Source organism: Sinohyriopsis cumingii, chromosome 2 (assembly GCF_028554795.1).
Source record: "Sinohyriopsis cumingii isolate HCF-2022 chromosome 2, ASM2855479v2, whole genome shotgun sequence".
NCBI classification, from domain to species: domain Eukaryota; kingdom Metazoa; phylum Mollusca; class Bivalvia; order Unionida; family Unionidae; genus Sinohyriopsis; species Sinohyriopsis cumingii.
This window is the reverse complement of record NC_142962.1, coordinates 64,649,692-64,668,077: the sequence shown is the minus strand read 5'-3', so window position 1 is coordinate 64,668,077 and position 18,386 is coordinate 64,649,692. Positions and strand designations below refer to the sequence as shown.

At 36.0% G+C, this 18,386-nt stretch overlaps 1 protein-coding gene across 1 annotated transcript in view; it reads left to right on the top strand.

Annotated features, from left to right (window-relative positions):
• LOC149805056 (uncharacterized) overlaps positions 1–18,386 on the top strand; it is a 374,091-nt gene that overhangs the window by 296,504 nt on the left and 59,201 nt on the right. The window contains exons 75-79 of the mRNA XM_089946913.1: positions 431–580; positions 1,194–1,407; positions 3,928–4,073; positions 5,291–5,593; positions 17,254–17,434. Coding sequence (XP_089803039.1) covers positions 431–580; positions 1,194–1,407; positions 3,928–4,073; positions 5,291–5,593; positions 17,254–17,434 — 994 coding nt within the window. The remainder of the gene's footprint in view (positions 1–430; positions 581–1,193; positions 1,408–3,927; positions 4,074–5,290; positions 5,594–17,253; positions 17,435–18,386) is intronic.

The window sequence follows — 18,386 nt, the reverse complement described above, 5'->3', positions numbered from 1 at the left end:
ATTGTCACAGATTTAATGAGAAATCTTGTTTGTTAAGAATATTTGTAAAAATAAAGACAACATTTTCTCAAAAGGATATGTTTGATTGGTCATTTATCAAAGAAAGTTGTTTGATTTTCTAACAGCAAAGCAGTGCAAGTAGGTTAGTGCAGAGGCAGTCAGATTAAAGTGCCTTGCCCAAGGAAACGCCACAGCAGCTACTCCAGGCTAATCTATGGCAGGATTTGATGCCCATTTTGTTTCTGGGATTCACTCTTGTATTCATTAGTAGCCTCTAAAAATGTACATGTAATATACTGCAGTCAAGATTTATGAAAATTTAATTAAGATAAAATATTATGATTTAGGGTATTGAGGAACATAAAGAACACTTTTCAACTGTAATTTAAATTTTTTGTGAAGTATGTTGATCTCCTTTTTTACTTCTTAGGTTTCAGTTAAGGCAGCTGATGGAGAAGGTAAAGCAGTGACAGGGATCACTTTCTGGGATGGTCGTGAAGGTCAACTGGCCCCTTTTGACTATACAGCCCCTGAAGAGACTGACTCACTGTGTGATTGTTGCTTTGATGATAACTTTGCTGTATGTGTTCTATATTGTCCTGATAAATGAGTATATTAATAATGGTATCTGTACATAAATTAAATACAAATAAGTAAAACTGAAGTAAGCTGCCATCTCTGCTTCAAATTAAACCAACCTTAGGTATTATGAATCACCTGAATATTTTCATCTGTATTTCAACATACCATATAGAGATGAATTAGCCAGTTTGCACCCTCCTGAGTTTGTCAGTTATACTGCAACTCCCAAGAAACAAATTTTGTTATATTCACATTAATTTTATAGGTCTTTCTTTATTCTGAATAAAATGATATAAAAAATGAGTTTTCCTTTTTCAAATATTTAATCAAACTATTTTTCAGACTGATGTAACTTACACCTTATATTCAGATAATAATCACTGCAAGTTCAGTTTTATTCATAATATGTTACAGCCATTTAATTGTCATACGTCTATGTTTTTTGTCATTCTTAAGTATGTTAATGACAAGTTTAGCAGTCCAGAATAACAGATTGTTTGATATTAATTATATTTGTGCAGAAAATAAAATCTTACCCACCCACCTCAACACTACCATGGCATACAAGAAGTGACATTATGAGAAATAAAATTATTTTTAAAATTTTGCAGGTCAACTGTTCTTGTGACTGTAATATATACAATGGCACAGCAACAACAACTACCACTTTGACTGACACCACTGCAACAACAACAAGAGCCACCATGTCAAATAGCACTGGATCTTGGGTTGTGGTACAGGATGTAGAAGAATATAAACAAAAAGAAAAAGTGGAAAAGATTCAGCACATAGCACAGAAATCATGTGGCCTCCAAATTTATTCAGGTTTGTGTCAGTAAAATTACACAGGTCATGATATTAAAAGTACCAGTAGGTGTAAATTAAATTCAGGTTCTGCTATTAAAAATCAAGAAACATAATCATTTCTAAATTCTATTGTACCTGTTGTTGTAAGCAGTCAGAAAAACGTTTTTGGTTTGTCATTTCTGAAGAATATAAGAAGACATAAAAAATTATTGGTGAATAACCAAAGTTCAAGCTAGACTATGATTTTCTATTGATGTGAGACAATTCCTATTTTATCCTTAATATGAGCAGAGTTCAACGCTAACTTTTTCAAGTAGGAAGCCTGCAGGTGACTTCCTACTTTTGAAAACTGGTGGTCCTTCTGACTGAAAGGTCCTTCTTATTTACAGTTATACTTACTGAATAAATGTGTAATCTATAAAATATGATAAGACATGTACAAGGATGTTCTTTTATTACAGTTTACATTAAATTCATCAACATTTTATATGCTTTGTTTTGTTAATGCTGAAATATCTTTTGTATGGTATTTATCATCATCATCATAATCATCAGCAGCAGCATCAACATCACTGATGCACCATCTGTTCCCATTGCAACAATCTTTTTCATTCATTCATCCCCATATCTCTTTGACATAAGGCCCACTATAGCATGACTGATGGTGTTACTGTCTGTCTTGGGTATGTTTTTATACCAATGAAATGAGCTTAAACCCTGAAGAAATCATAAATTATTGTATTAACAAAATTAAATAAGCTAAAACAGATCTCAAGTTAAATTGGTTGTTTAAGAGTTAACAATATTATCAATGGAATGGATCTAATTTTAAATTTCTTATTTAATAGTTTCAGTTTCTGGTTTAATAGATTAAATTCAATAATATAAAATGAAAGTTGAAAAATGCACCTTGCACTCAAAAGATTAACGAATGTATACAATTTCTGCCTCTGTGGAAGATGAATCGGTGGAAGCATCACTAATAACAGACAAAAACTGACTCGAGGAAATGATATGGTCCTGTTCTGACCTACAGGTATTGGCAATAGCCCTGATAAATTTCTGATAAGTTTCGAGAGTGTCTGCACATTCTAGTACCATATATGAACGGCAACCAAAACATCATTTTTTGGTGATGTGGAGGTGGCCGTGGTAGTATGGGCGCTGGAACATGCCGGCAGGCGATAGTTGTCTTATCTCACCTTCAGGGGTCCTAGGTTCGATACCAAGCAGAAACCCAATATGGAGCGAATTATTGCTATGCTTGTTTAGCGGTAAGGTTGGAATAGTTCTAGTACTATTAGTGGTAATTAATGTCCTTACATTCGTCAACCATAGGGATTTTAATATACATCCTCGTAATAAAATATATATATATATATATATATATATATATATATATATATATATATATATATATATATATATATATATATATATATATATATATATATATATATAGTCTTTAGAGTAATTCTCCTTAGGCCAGTGCTTGGAGTAATGCTACATTATTACTCCCTTATATAGATATAATATAATAACAGACAAAAACTGACTCGAGGAAATGATATGGTCCTGTTCTGACCTACAGGTATTGGCAATAGCCCTGATAAATTTCTGACAATATTTGTCTGTCAGCTAGGTACTGCCTATTTCCAAACCTTTTGCCTTGTTCAACTCCCATAATTTTACTTAGTATATGGGGGTCCATGTTTCATGACAAAATGAGCATTTTGAAATATGACACATAGTTTTTCAAAAGCTCCCTTTATCAGCAACATAACAGATTTCTCACCTTCAGAAGAGCAGGGGCTGTCTTCTGAGCTTTCTTTCTTAAGCTATTTCTTTTGTGGGTCTCTGACATGGATGGGTTGTGAATGTTATTTTTCTAAAGAACCAAAATTATGTCTGCTAACGCAAGTCTGAAGTGATAGTTTATCTTCTGAACTTCAGATCAGGAGCAGGATTGGTGTATAGTTTAAAAAAATTCTTTCTGTGCATTAATACCAAACATATTTCATCTTATGATACCAAAAACTGTATATCTTAATTCATAGTATTGCCACTCAGTTCAAAATCACATTTTTGGAGGTACCATATCATATATTTGCTATCACGTTATGAAATATATGAAGAAAAAAATAATTTTTAAATATTTTTCCTCAGAAGTTGAATTAGCACAGCAGTGTTACAGTATAAAATACATTATTTGTTGTAAATATGATCATTTTCATAAATTATGTTCGTTATAAAAAAATAGCTTGCTTTTGTTTGAACTGTTTGAAATCTAGATGATATTGTTCTCTTTGGGTTTGGGTTTAAGTAAAGAAAAATATTACCATTTAAACAAATGTTATAAAAACAACTCCAAAAAGACAAAAGACTGACAAAAGGCTTATTTCACATTTAATCTAGCTTTATGGGACAAGTTGATTCATAGAAGAAATTGCCTCTCCTAGGTTTCATGAAAAAGTAATCATAATGCATAGGGTTTGAATTTGCCTATCATTCACTCAAAGAAGTGTTCTTTTTTCACAGGCTCAGCATCATTTATTGTTGCTTGGTGCCGATTCTTTAATGACTCTGAACGACTGATGCACACCTCTACTGTACTTCCCTTCAATGCATCACAGGATTTCCACAGATATACAATGAAGTTCTCAGTCATGAAGGAGGATCTTCAGGTGAGTCAGCAGAATACCATTATGCTGGATGTTTGAAGTATGTTTCATGTGTACTCATTATACCCTTAGCAGTAGAGAAGGATTTGGTATATAAAATATTTATTTTGTTTTTTTGAATTTGTCATTCATTCATCACTAACCAGGCAGTATCTTTTATATCAGTCCATGCCCAACTTTTATTTCAGTACATGTAGTTTGACCAAGCATTCATTGAGGTTGCATCATGGGGTGAAGGTCTCCCTGATTTACTTTCAGTGTAAGATTTATGTAACCTTATTAATTAAAAAGTTCTTGTTTCCCATGATCTGATATTTTAAAACTTATAAGTTTGAGTTTGAGCTGGAGGTTTTGTTTACCCAAAGCACATGACTTTACTTTTCAAGAAATCAATTTAAATCTTTATTGGTGGAGAATTCAAGCTATTGTTCAAACTCAAACTCAAGCCTAGAGAGTCATGTTCTTCAAACCATGTCCCAGTTTGGATATCTTAATACCTACTAAATTTGCTGTGTTTAACTCTGCATATAGGTATATGTTGTACAAAAGAAGTAGGTTATTGTGACCTGCTTTCCATTATCTATTCAAAATTCTTTTGAAGTTCTAAAATTCTAAATTGTGCTATGGAAGCAGAGGGATACAAATCTTTGGAATTTTACCTTTTAAGAAATGTAATTGAAAATTTGTTTGAATTATATTATTTTTTTATTTGTATAAAAAATTCCCATGGTATGTGAAGAAATTGATACTTGAGGAAAAAAGTGTAAAATTGGGATTAGTTATAGTACAATAAAATCTCTTGATAATTTATTAATCATACGCAGGATTTAGATATTCAAAACTTTAATGACCAGGCACACTCATAATTTGTGCTGGATTTGTCATTCATTCAAACAGTAAGTTCTGGTATATTTTAAATAATGGCATGAATATGTAATGTCTATCATATCTAGGCATGTTTATAAGTAGCTTCCAGTAGGCTATAATCCCTGTCAAGAAGAATTATTCTTCTTCAGAATAAATATTAAATGAAACTTCAAGATGCCTTTGTGTGAAGAAAACAATTTATAACCAAATAACAATATCACTTTTCTATGATAATTAAATTAACTTTTGTTGTAATCTCATGAAATTTTGTCAGTGTTTTAGTTTCACAAGCTAACTTATTATTTATTATTTACATGCCAAATGTTTTGTAGTATTAAAAATTATTCTTTCAGCCAACATGGTGTCTTAAAGTATATGCAGATGGAGAGGAACTCACTATGCTTTGTGGCATACCAATCCTTAGCAACAAAACACAGCTTGTTCTTCATGTATGGAACAGAAACAATTACCTACCTAATTTGCATAATATATTTGACCTTTGGTCGACAAGAGCTACGTTTCGGGAGCTGAAGTTCCCTCCATCTGATTTGTGTCGATATGGAGCCCCCTTCAGAGGTGCCACTAATGCCATTGTGAAGTATGAGGCTGGGATTGGAACAACCACGGGTGATACAAGCATTTTACAATTTACTGAGGTAAATAGTGTATAATTTGCTATGAATCTTTTGGCCATTGAATCCTGTTGCTTGTTTATCTGCTTTCTATATTCCTTAGTTAGTGTCCCACTTAGTGAAGACAGTAAAACCCTGTAGCAACTACATCCATCTACCCAGCCATACATCAGTAATAGGTTCCTGCAAGATAATTTTCTGAGAATTGTTGCATTTTAACTAAATTTGGTATGTGGCTTCATATACAGTAGACCTTGAAGAATTCAATTTTTAGCTTTCTGTGTCCTTTTTTGGAGTAGTTATTTGTTCCTGATTGCTTGGCCTCCAGACTTTGGTTTCCACAATATGACTTCACTGAAAGTTATTGAATTTAAAACAGAATTGGCATGCAGCTTTATATTGATGATCCTTTCATGAGTTAGTTTTCCAGAATTCCATGACTTATTATGGGAATGATGTTTCCAGATTGCCCAGCCTCCTCGTGTTTAAGTTTCTGCAATATAACTAGACCCCAATTTGTTGGATTTCAATCAGATTTCACACACTTGTTTCTTTTGATTAGACCTTGAATGAGTTTGATTTCCAGGATTCAATGACCTCATTTAAAGGAGTTATGGCTCCTGATTTCTTGGCCATCTGCCTGGTCTTTGCAGCATAAATTTACCTAGGTTTGTTGGATTTCAGTCTGATTTATTGGGCAGCTTTATATTGATATCACCTTGAATGAATTAGATTTCCAGTATTCCATGATTTCTTTTACTGGAGTTATTCTCTCTGATTGTTCATCCTCTGGACTTTAGTTTCTATAGCATTTTTTTACCATTTCTTTGATGGATTTCAGAAAACCTTTTGCATGCATTTTTATATAGATGAACCATTGAATGAATTTAATTTCCAGCATTACACAACTTCATTGGAAGGAATTATGGTCCCTGATTTCCCATTCTTCTAACTATGTTTCTGCAGCATAACTTTACTGAAGATTCTTTGATTGTAAATTCTGCATTGACCTTTCTGTCATGAGACATGAGATGAGCTTTATTTCAAGTGTTCCACAACATGATTTGCAAGAGTTATGGTCCCTGATTGCCCATCCTCCTGGTTTCTTAAGCATTACTTTACTGAGGATTGTTGAATTTCAACCTGATTTTATATGCTGCTTGCTATTGATGAGATCTTGAACGAATTTCATTTTCAGCATCATTGAGAGAAGCTGACCTCAATGCCAATCTTCCCAAAACAACTTCCCCTCTTTAAGACCTTACCTCTATGAAAAGGAAGAAATAGATGATTACTTTTAAACACATTCTTTACCTTTTAATAATTAATTGTGTACCTACCTACATCCAGCCAAAGTGTGCTACTCCATTATATCAACCCTGTGTGGTAGACCTTTTTTCATGTGAACTCTGTGTAGAACCTATATGATCATTCACAACCAAAGAAAAGTTTGTATTTTTTGAGAGAGTGCAGCTTATATAACAATTTTGGACTATAAGTTTTACAGTTTTTACATGTTTCACCTTGATCTTTTATTTTGTATACACATTACAGAATTCTAACGTCAATTTACCTCTTAACTCTCATTGTTTAGAACCACATGTTTGTATTTTTTGAAGGTATTTTTTTCTTCTTCACATTTCTTTCCTTCTGATTAGCAAAATTTAGACAGTAGTGTGCTGATGTGCCAATAAACACTACTAGTACTACTACATTTTCTTTACTTCTCTTAGGAAGTTAGTCATGATATCTGTGGTAGTGACCATTTTACAATATATGTGGTCTTAAACGGAGTAACAGCTAAGAGCTAAAACCAACAAGTTTGGTAAAATTCAACAAGTAATTTATTTCACAATTCTGTTTACTTCTTCCAAAACACCACTCCCTCGATAACTCACACACATCGGGGTCCAGAAACATTGACCGCACTATAAGTGAGGAGCGAGTTATCGAGGGACCTATAATATAAGCCCAAAACCAATGAAGTGATTGACGACATAAAAGAAAAATAAGGAGGGGGGTAGGCAGATTATAGTGTTGAATACTCACTTTATAATTGTGCTGAGATTAACTGTGAATAAATATCTCTTCATAACGGCGTACTTTATGTATTATTTCCTCATAGGGCAACATTAATTTCAGGATAAATTACAGTATATTGAGGCGATCATCGAAAACATTATTCCATGTGGTTTCCGTTCGCTTAACATGTATACCACTTTACACATTGTGTACTACATCACTAATTTTTATGTTGAATTGGATACATTCTAGTTTTATTGTTTGATCCAAATTAGACGTTTTTTTATATACAAAAGATCGACTCTTTTCGAGAAACAGTGTCAATTGAACGATAGATAGATAGATAGATTTGAATGTGATAGAAGTAAAATGGAAAACAAAAAAACAAGGGTTAATCAGTACATGTACTAACATATTTAATTGGTCTACAAATTTAAAACAACGTAAATTAGAACAAGTTAATACTTGCCGTTCGTGCCACTCTTGACAAATATCAATTCACCTTTTGAAAAAATCAGTTAATTTTGTGTGTGTGTGTTACTCCTTGGTTACTCTGCCACCGAGCAAAATCCCTCAGATTTCTCAGCTGCATGAGCTTTATGTAGTCAACATTTTGGGTCTCAAGCCACCTTATGGCAATATCAAAATATATTTTTGATTGCTTCCTGTGCAGAGAGGGGAGGTGGTGCAACATCTGCGTCTGCATCACTTTCAACACTTGTGTTACTCCAGTTAGAATCGTCTTCTGCTGCAAATTTGTTCGTTATAGAATTAATTATTGTTTCATCTGACATGTATTCAGCTGTGGGGCAATCATTGTCAGTACAAATCCACTCCTCCATATCATCAAGAGAAACGCCCATCTCAGGACCATGAGTCTGTACGAATTTCTCCCAAACAGCCTCGGCATTAATGACATCAGTTTCACTGAAACCTTCGAAGTCACTATCATCATCGCTGTTTCTGTTACTGTTTTGCTTTACGTCAAAGGCAGCTCCAAGACCCTTAATTCAGCACCCTAGGTCTCTTGTAATCAATTTTTTAATGCAACAAACACTTCCCCAAGTTGTTGATCAAAACAAAGCCGGCATGTAATTAGGTTCTCACAGAAGTACTCACGGGTTTCGATGTGACGGTCGATTGACTCTTTTCATGTTTTCAATGAACAGAATATGTTGTGATTATAATGTTTACACTGAAACGGAATTAAAGGATTAGAACGTGACTTTCACACAGGAAGACGTTTAATTGGTGTTTATTTCATTCTCTGTTGCCACCTGTTAGCATTTACCAGAAGTTTTCATTGATCGCTATTTCACCAGACTGTTTATTTACAGTATACTGACAACTATTTATCATAAAAACTTACATAATATATGATATCTTGAAACAGAGGTCTCGCTAGGATTTCAAAACTGGGTCTTTCTGCCTCTGAATTGAATCACTAAATATCAGTACATTTTCTCACCCAGCTGCCAGTCAAAGCCTTTGAACTAGCTGTCTAGCTATTGCATCATGTTCTTTTTTATGTACTCATAAAATGGCAACATTTATGTACATCAAAGAGTCTTTCAGTCACTGAATTCTGTCATTGTAAATATCAGCACAGTTAACTGATCAACACATTTTCCCACAAAGTAGGTGGCTGAAACAGGACCGTCAGATCTTTGAATTTTCCCGCACACCTATTACATGCGTACAGAGGACTCCCGCCTCAGTGATTTTCTGCGTCCCAGATCAAAAATTGGCGTCCAAATATGCGTAATTAAGCGTTTTCGAGATCTCTGAAATTAATTCTTATTTAGAACTTGCAAATTTTAAAATATGGATTATATTTTTACAGGCTTTAATCACCATTTTCGAGATAAAACGAGCAATATATGAAGGTTTAATTTATCAATTCTTATCGTAATTTTTTGATGTTCAGCATATTTTAAAGATATTTTAAATACATTTTCTCTGGAAAAAATTGGGAGCCAAGACGGACTCCACGTTAAAAGCGGGATGGCGAGTTATCCGGGCGCAAGTTATCGAGGGAGCGGTGTATCAAGACCAGGATGATGGTTAAAAATTCATTTCTTGAAGATTCTGTGTTCTCAACAAGATTTGGAATTTTCAAGTGAAAAGCTAATGTCCTAAACTCAGTTATAAGAAAACATGCTTACATCCAGTAAATAATGATCTTAAAATATAATCTTAAATCATAGAGAAATATGAGCTATGTAAAAACAAGTTTACAAAATAACAAGATTTTTTTCATCCCCTAAACTCACTTACTGACTTATTATATATATGCAATAAACTGACAACGAACAGTGTAAAACTAGTGTCTAGCTAGCCTAAGTGCTTTTGACTCTCAATGAGTCTTTTTCAAAGGCAAATACAAAACATAGACAAGACAAACAAATAAAACACAAAAACCATTGTGTTTTCAAAACTTCACATGGCTGTTTCTACAGGATTTAAACCTTTAAATATATTATGTTTCCACTAGTTTATTTCAACTTGTTGCAGATGCAGGTAAATAATTTTTATTGACCTAGAAATTGAGGAGCAATAACTACATCTCTTATTTTATGTAAATTTATGTAAGCACAAATTATATCCCAAATGTTTCATTGTTGTAGTAGTAATGATAGGCTATTAAGCGAATGTAGAGGATTATTTAAAAGAAAATGTGTCGGCTGCAAAAGATAATTTTATTTGTGCATGTCTGTCTTTTTCTAGTCTTCCTGTTTTAAACCACTTGGTTTCAATGTTCTAAGGCAGTGTATCCAGTAAGATTCCTTTTCTTTACTGGTTTTGGAACTCCAGATGTTGTTATGGCTCATCGATTTCTAGGTCTAGGTTTTTTTGTTAGCGATACTAATTCATTTTTTAGTATTCCTCAATTTTAGGCAGCCCACGAGGCTTGAGGCTGCCACATGTCCAAGCATGGCATTTAGTTTTGTAAGTCAGGGTGCACGAGGTTCATGCTGGATCCATTGGATCCAACTCATAATACTGCCATACCGTTACCAGACATCCAGACATCACCAATCATCCAGCTGACATTGGCAGTCAAGCCATCCCAGCATGAGGATCTTTTTGTTGAAATGGTCCATCCAAATAGTTCATATGGGGATCATTGTAATAGATCTGTCCACCTAGCAGTGCCATCAGCATCTTATCATTACTATACTGGAGATTTTAATAAGAAATCTGTCCATTCAGCCAGGCCTTTGGTGCAACCAGTACCAGTGATTGTGGACCATCCTTTATACTGCCAGCATCCATGCTGACCACATGCTGTTCACACTATATCCATTGGATCTAATGCATATTAAAAATGTACTGTCTCTGGCCATCCAGCCATTCCAACATGGGGATGTTTTCATCAAATTGTTCCAGCCAACTATGTTCTTAATGACAGATCTGTCAGTCCAACCACTCTGTCATTGACATGCCCTTTCCATGACAGAGATTTAATTGAGAAATCTGTCTGTCCAGCCAGGCCTTTGGAGTGGCCAGTACTGGAGATAGCCATACTGTCTTCAATACCACAAGCTACCAGGCAGACCATATACTGGGCAAACCAGCCCACAGTGCTGGACTTCCATATGTTCACTGTTTATCCACAAGGGAGAGCTGGTGATGTTTTCATAGGGATGGAATTGAGTCTTCATACCATCTGGTATGTCTTCTCAAGCACTGCAAGTAAACCAAGTTGGGTCTTGGCACACAGTGAGGTTGACAAAAAAACTCCTTCAGACCCACCATCCATCATATCTTACTCAGATTCGACCATGGAACAGACTGAAGTTTAGCTTTCAAGCTGCTGTCAAGCACATTTTTAGGGTGTTGGCTACTTCAGAATGCCCTCCACCCTTACCACTGCTCTAAAGAATTGGTAGATCTCAATGAGGAGGATCAGATGGACTTAAGGTGAAATGCCTTCAGAACTGATCTCCTGGCACTTGACAAGAATGTAGTAGCTCTTCATATATACGCTCATCTGTTTAGAGCAGACATATCTGTACCATGCCCATCAAAACTGGTTCAGGATGTTGTTGCAGACACCCACCAGTCAACATACATAGGAAGCAATGGTCATGATTGCTAGGGTCAGTGACCGGGTCTCTTTACCATACAATGGCCAATACTTTGATGAGTCCGACCAATCTAATCTTGATATGATGTGTCGCATGTGTGTGATCCACATCTCTCCAACTATATCATATCCTCCCTTTTTGGATGACCCTGTTCAGGTCACTGTTGCTTTGGAGGAAGAATAGAGGAAGTTCAGAGGCATGCAGCTCAGGAACTTCCCCTCCACCTTGCTGCTTAACCCACACAAGCATTTGGAACCACTCAGTCCCCATGAGTGTGAAGGCATGTTATGTGGCCTCAGAACAGGGGATATTCTCAGTCACATGTGCACCAACATCGATCTCTTGGAAGCAATCATACAGAGGTGGTAAGAAACCTATTTTTGAGCTCACTGGATCTCCCCATTCCCTGAGAATGGGGTGGGGGTAAACCAGGTAATTTAAAGGGGCTTTGGGTTTTGTTGATCAACAATCTTCTCCCCCCTCTTCCTCTCCCCTCTTCATGAATATACTGTTAGATTGGGAGAAGGATGCCTTTCTCCAACAAGAGATACAGCAACTGATAAAAACAAGCAGTGGAGCTTGTTCAAGGCCGTAATCCCCATGACTGTTTCTTTTACAAAAAGCAAACAGCAAGTTGGGACCTACCATCGACTGAGTTGCTTCAACCAATTCAAGATGTAGATGGCAAGTTCAGTCTACCTCTCTGTTTGATGGGATGTGTTTGCTGTCAATCTTGATCTGACTGACACATATTTTTCACATTCCTATCCATCCCGTGTCATGAATATTTTCTGTGTTTTGCTTACTGTGACACAGTTGATCAGTTCACCATTTTTCTTTTTGACTTTGACATCAGCCCCTGGGCTTTTATTCAGATTATGGATACTGTCAGTTTCCTGTTCCTGATGACATCATCTGCAATGACAACAGTGTACATGGACATCCTAGAGAAACACATGGTAAATTCTATCTTACTCCAAGGCAGGAATGATTTCTTTCTCTTCTAGATCATGTAGGCTTCTTATTGAACTGGGAATGTCAGACCTCTGTCCATCCCAGAACTTTGTCTATCTCGGTATGGACTTCTTAAGAAACCAGAATTTGGTGTGGCTTCTTTGTTTTTGCATTAACTGAATCACCAAATTGATCAAGTCCATTTCCAACAAGACATGGATTTCAACAAGAGAGTTTTTTCAACTCCTTGGTTTATTCAAAGCGGCAGCAGACTTGATCCCGCTTGGCCGTTTATTTCTTTGCAGACCTTGCCATCACAATGGCACCCCATTTCAAGTCCCATTGATCAAACAGTTATGATCATGCCCAAGATATGATCATTCCCGCATCAGTGAAGCAACCCAGGTCACTGGACCATGTGAATCCTGCTGGAGAAACCCCAATCATAAATAATGGTAGGTGCTGATGCCAGTGTGCATAGTTGGGGTGCCTACTTGTTGCCAATCTTCACTACAGTCAGCAACATGTGGGAGCCAGACAGACAAACAGCCTTTACACATCAACACCCTAGAAATAAAGGCTGTCTTCAATGCCTTTCACTTCTGAAAAGATTGACTCTGAGGCAGAAATGGTCCTCATTAGGTCTGACAACTCTCTGTTAGTGACCTATCTCCTCAAACAGGTAGGCAAACATCACCTGACCTGTGTGTTTTGATTTGGCAGTTCCTATGTTAATGCAATAATCTCCATATCAACATATGAATCAGACACATTCCTGGAAGACTCAGTGTCTTGGCCAAGACTCAATCCAGAAGTAGCCAAGTCCTTCACATGGAATGTTCTCTCCATCAGGTGGTCTTCACTTGGATTTTCGCAATTCAAAAACTTCTGATGATCGACCTCCTGGCAATAAGGTGGAATCACAAGCTACCTGCCTTCATCTCTCCTGATCCACACCCAAAAGCTTCAGCTGTGGATGCACTGTCAATCATTTGGGAGGGTTTGTGGGCATTTGCCACCCCTCCCATGGTACTGAGTCTGGAAATAATCCAGAAGTTAGGTGGTCAGAATGGCAAGATCATTCTGATAGCCCCTCTCAGATGGGACAAGTCACTGATCTACTCGTTCTAGCAATATATATGCCCAGGAAGATTCCTGCCAACCTGAATCTTCTTCAGCATTGACTGTCAGAGGTGGTCCTTCCCTGTCCTCTTCTTCTACACACTTGGCTAGCTCTTACCAGGATAGTCTTATGAAACAAACAATTCAAACCTTCAATAGTGGAGAGAATCTCAAGAGCAAGAAGACCCTCCACTCTGATAATGGCTTATGAGGGAAAGTGATGTGTTTCCAGGTACTGGTGCCATACCAATGACATCATCCCTCTGCATGCCTCCATCCCTCAACTGGCAGATTTTTCTCTGGCTCTTTGAGGAGAAACAGTTAGGCCACAGCCTCTACCAAAGGCTACCAAACCATGATATTGGACACATTCTGGCATCATGGCAGACATGTTTTGGGTAGGATATAGACTTATTGGATCTTTTAGACAATATTGGTCTTAATCGACCAGTATCCCTCATTTTATCTCCAAATGGAACCAATCCTTGGTTTTAACAATGCTCAGTTCGAATCCTTTTGGACCTCTAGCCTATACTTTGCTAAAGTCATTATCATACATGTCATGTTTACTGATAGCTTTAGCTTTTGCATGGAGGTTAAGAGCTGCATGCCCTTTATGTTGACCAGGGATCGCTGGTTCTCTTGACACAATCAGGCTTCATAGCCCAAAATAGGTTATCATCTCTCGCTAATCAAAGAGTCATCACTTGCTTGCTCTCTTCTATAGTCAGGTAGAGAACAGCAGCCATGCAAAATCCTGTTCACACTCTCAAGCACTAACTTGAAGAACATGGACAAATGCCTTTTCCTTCCAGTGTGAGCCAGAACACAGGATATTGTGCTTTAAGCCCTTTCTTCATGGCTGAAAAATTCATGATTGATGTACTCTGACATCTCACCAGATCAGAGGCAACCTCAAATATGGATGGTCCAGTGGTGGCAGCACATATGGCCATCAGACCCAACTGGATCAAGCAACACATCCTGTTAGGTTTGCTGGATTCACTGTTGAAATTTTGTAGGCAAGAAGATTTCAATAATCATCGTAACCATATGTTAGTGTCACAGGTGAAGTGACCCCAGGTTGTGTTGCTTATGTACCAGTAATTAGGAGAATGAATTATTGTTCACATGGGGGACTTCATTAATTCTTTCCTTGAAGGATACCCAAGGTAGAGGTCAGATGCTCAGCATCCCCTCCTGTTATTCTCCTAACGAAATGCGATTGGGGAACATATTAGAAGGAGAAAGCAAATTTTTAAGTAAATTATGTTTCTCCAAGAATACGTACCGAATCACATTACCTAAAAATCCTCACAACCACCCCACCATGTGAACATCCTTTTTAGTATCTAGCTCAGCTAAAAACTAGTGACACCTGGTGGTGCCAAGGGGAGGTAATGGGCAAGAGTTATTGCCTTTTGTCTGTTGATATAGACAGGGAAAGATAATTTTCATCTTTTAATAGGGCTGGAGTCACAAGGTAGCAGGCAAATAATCCTAATGTATGTAATTGGGTGTGTGTTCTCAGAGAATCATAATTTACTTTTAAAATTTGCTTTTCTGGTTTGTTTTTTACATAATAATGTACCACAAGAAAAAGTCTTGACATTTTTATGGAGATGTTTTAATGATTTTACATGATCCTTTATTTTATATACCTTTTTCAGAATTTTAACATATTTACCCTTTAGCTATTTTCATTTAGTCCTTTACGTTTCTTTGGAAAGATTTTTTTGTAGAACTTTACATTTTAATAAGCACATAATAGTCAGTATTGTGCTGATGTGTTGTTAAACCCTTCTCCTCATACTACAACTTAAACATATAGATTTCTTAGGTGACAGAGTGGCCTAAAGTGCTTTCCTTTACCAATCACTGCCATCTTACCTCTGTCCACATGGGTTCAAGTTTTGGGTTCATCCAGTGTGAGAAAGCTTGCCAGTAGCTTTGAAGGGGTCAGTGGTTCTTACTTGGATTTTCCCGGTTTCTTCATCAACCAGTTATACTGACTGCTATGTATATATAGTCCTATCATGTTCTAAAAAATGGTGTTGAACCCACAGCAACAAAAGTTACAAGAGTCAAGATGCCTCCAGTACTGATCATATTATTCTGTAAACCTTGCCTCTGCCTGCCAAATTTAAAAATGCCAAAAATCTTTTGAGAAAACAAAATTAGTTTTCAAATGCATGCTTTCAAGTTTAATTATGTAATTTCAGTCATGCAGAAACTCAGTACTCATGGATAATCTCACTTGATATCCACAACTGAAATGAGCAATCTACATAATGTACAAAAATTCATACATGTGATCAGCTTCCAGCCATTAAGATTTAACTGGTTAAAGAAATTAAGAAAATGTATTCATACAATCACTTTAAAACATTTCTTTGTTATATATTTTAAACTAATGCTATAATTGTACAATCAAGTTAATATTCAATATTTTCTTGTATTGAACAAACTTAAGGTCATATTGGAGCCAAACCTTTGCTGGCACATCATAAAGAAGTTAGCATGAATGGGATTCATTCATTGAAAATTTATGATTGGCAATATTTAATTCATTTATGTGAAGAAAAAATATTTTTTTTAAATTAAAAAATTATGGCTTTATTTACTTTGAAGCATGTTATAAGAAATTATTGAACAGGTACTGAAATACATGTGAGAACAAATTATTTTACTGGCTGACTTGCAGACTGGTTGGCCAGTGTCTAAACATCTCATCTGTACAAATAGTACAGATTAAATAACCCATACATAAGGTATTTAATTTTGTTTACACTGTCACAGGTTTATTATCAAGCCTGCCATGGCAGAAGCTGTACAAAGAGATCACTTTGGTATCCATGTGCATGTCCATCCATTCATCGAGCCACCCATCAGCATCAGTGTTAAACTGTTTTTCTTACCTTTTTTATTTTAAGACCATTTTTCCATCCTCATCATATTTAGATTATAGCTTAATTATGCATTTTTCTTTATCTTGCATCATTCTGGCTCATTGGTCATCCATGGGATGAAGATGTTTTCCTTTTTTGCCACAAATGATACCAAAATAGCATAGTGTCAGAAGTAGGTAACTTTATCCTGTCATTGAACCTGCCTTGGCATCCATGTATATGTCCATATGCTCAACCACACCATAGATTAGTCTCTGATTTAGAATAGATCTCACGGCAGGCTTGACATGCAGGCCATGACCAGCTCTTCTACAGATACAATAATCAATGTAACACATGGATACAGTAAAGTATGATTTTGAACGAGCATTGTTTTGGAAGGCCCCTTGAGATGAAAGTCCAGATTTTTCATTCACAGACCAATGGTACTGTATGATTTAATAACCTCTAATGAGAGATTGCAAAAGGAGTGGTGTGTCAAAACAAGTATTTCAGTGATTCAATAACTAAACTTTCCTTCCTCTTCTCACATATGTTTTGCATAATTCTCTGTATATTCCTTGAACTGCATCTTTTATGTATGCAGGTGTACAGTCCTTGCATTCCCTGTGCTAACTCCTGCACGAGATACAACTGTGACAGCAGCTGTAGAAATGATGCAGTTGTCATGGTTCCCTTCACTCTCACTGGGCTAAGTCTCCAGCCATTGACTGAGAAACAGACAGACAATGGGACAGAAATGATGCTTACCACTTACTACATTACAGGTAATCACACAGAGAAAAGTGAGTCAATAGCAACTGAACGAATTGTGGGATGTCATAGTGTGTTTGGTAAAGTAAAAACACATACATATCTAAGACAAAATTATTGAAATTCCAAGTTGAGTTTATGGCACTTGAGATCATCCTCAGTATCTCAAGACAAAAACATGGATATTTTTGGTGTCGTAAAGATGTTCAAATTATCTGAGTTCATTTTTTTATAAGCATAATGTGTGGATAGCATACAGTCAAACCAGTACATAATTCAAGAGATTAATAAAATCATAAAACTGTCAGTGTATTTATTTCTACGTGGGACTTAGAGAAGTAGTATAATCTTGGTCCCAGTTTCTACTTCAAGATGCCAGTATCACTGCTTTTTCACAAGATCACATTTCTGCTATCACTTCTACATTGTTACTTTTATGGTACAATAAAAAGTTGTTTTGTCATTTTCAAAATCATCTCTTTAACTACACTCAAATTTTTTTTAGAATATTCTTAAATAGGTGACTGCTGCGTAAGAATAGTGTAAGAGTACTTTCCTTATTTTGCTATTTTTTCCAAATGTATACGACCCATTTCCAAGAAAACAGATGGATTTCTTAAAATGTGAACTTTGCCTAACAGATGCATTTTGTTGATAAGCTAGTTAGTGAACCAGTCCACACTTTTGAAGAAAATATTGCTAGATGTTTAGTGAAACTCTTTACGTTGTGAGTTGTGGATGTTATATAATGGAAAATGTTAGAGCAGAAAAATCTTTTCAAACTTCAAAACATGTCAAATCAGAAAAAGGACAAATCAACACTGCTTTGCCAAGTTTGAAAAAAGAATATGAGAGCAATACAGCATTGTGAACACCTGACCATGATCATTGTAGAATCCCATTTCATCATAATTCAGCAAAAGTAACACATGTAGGCTAGCTGAAGTGAGTCCTGAACATAAATAA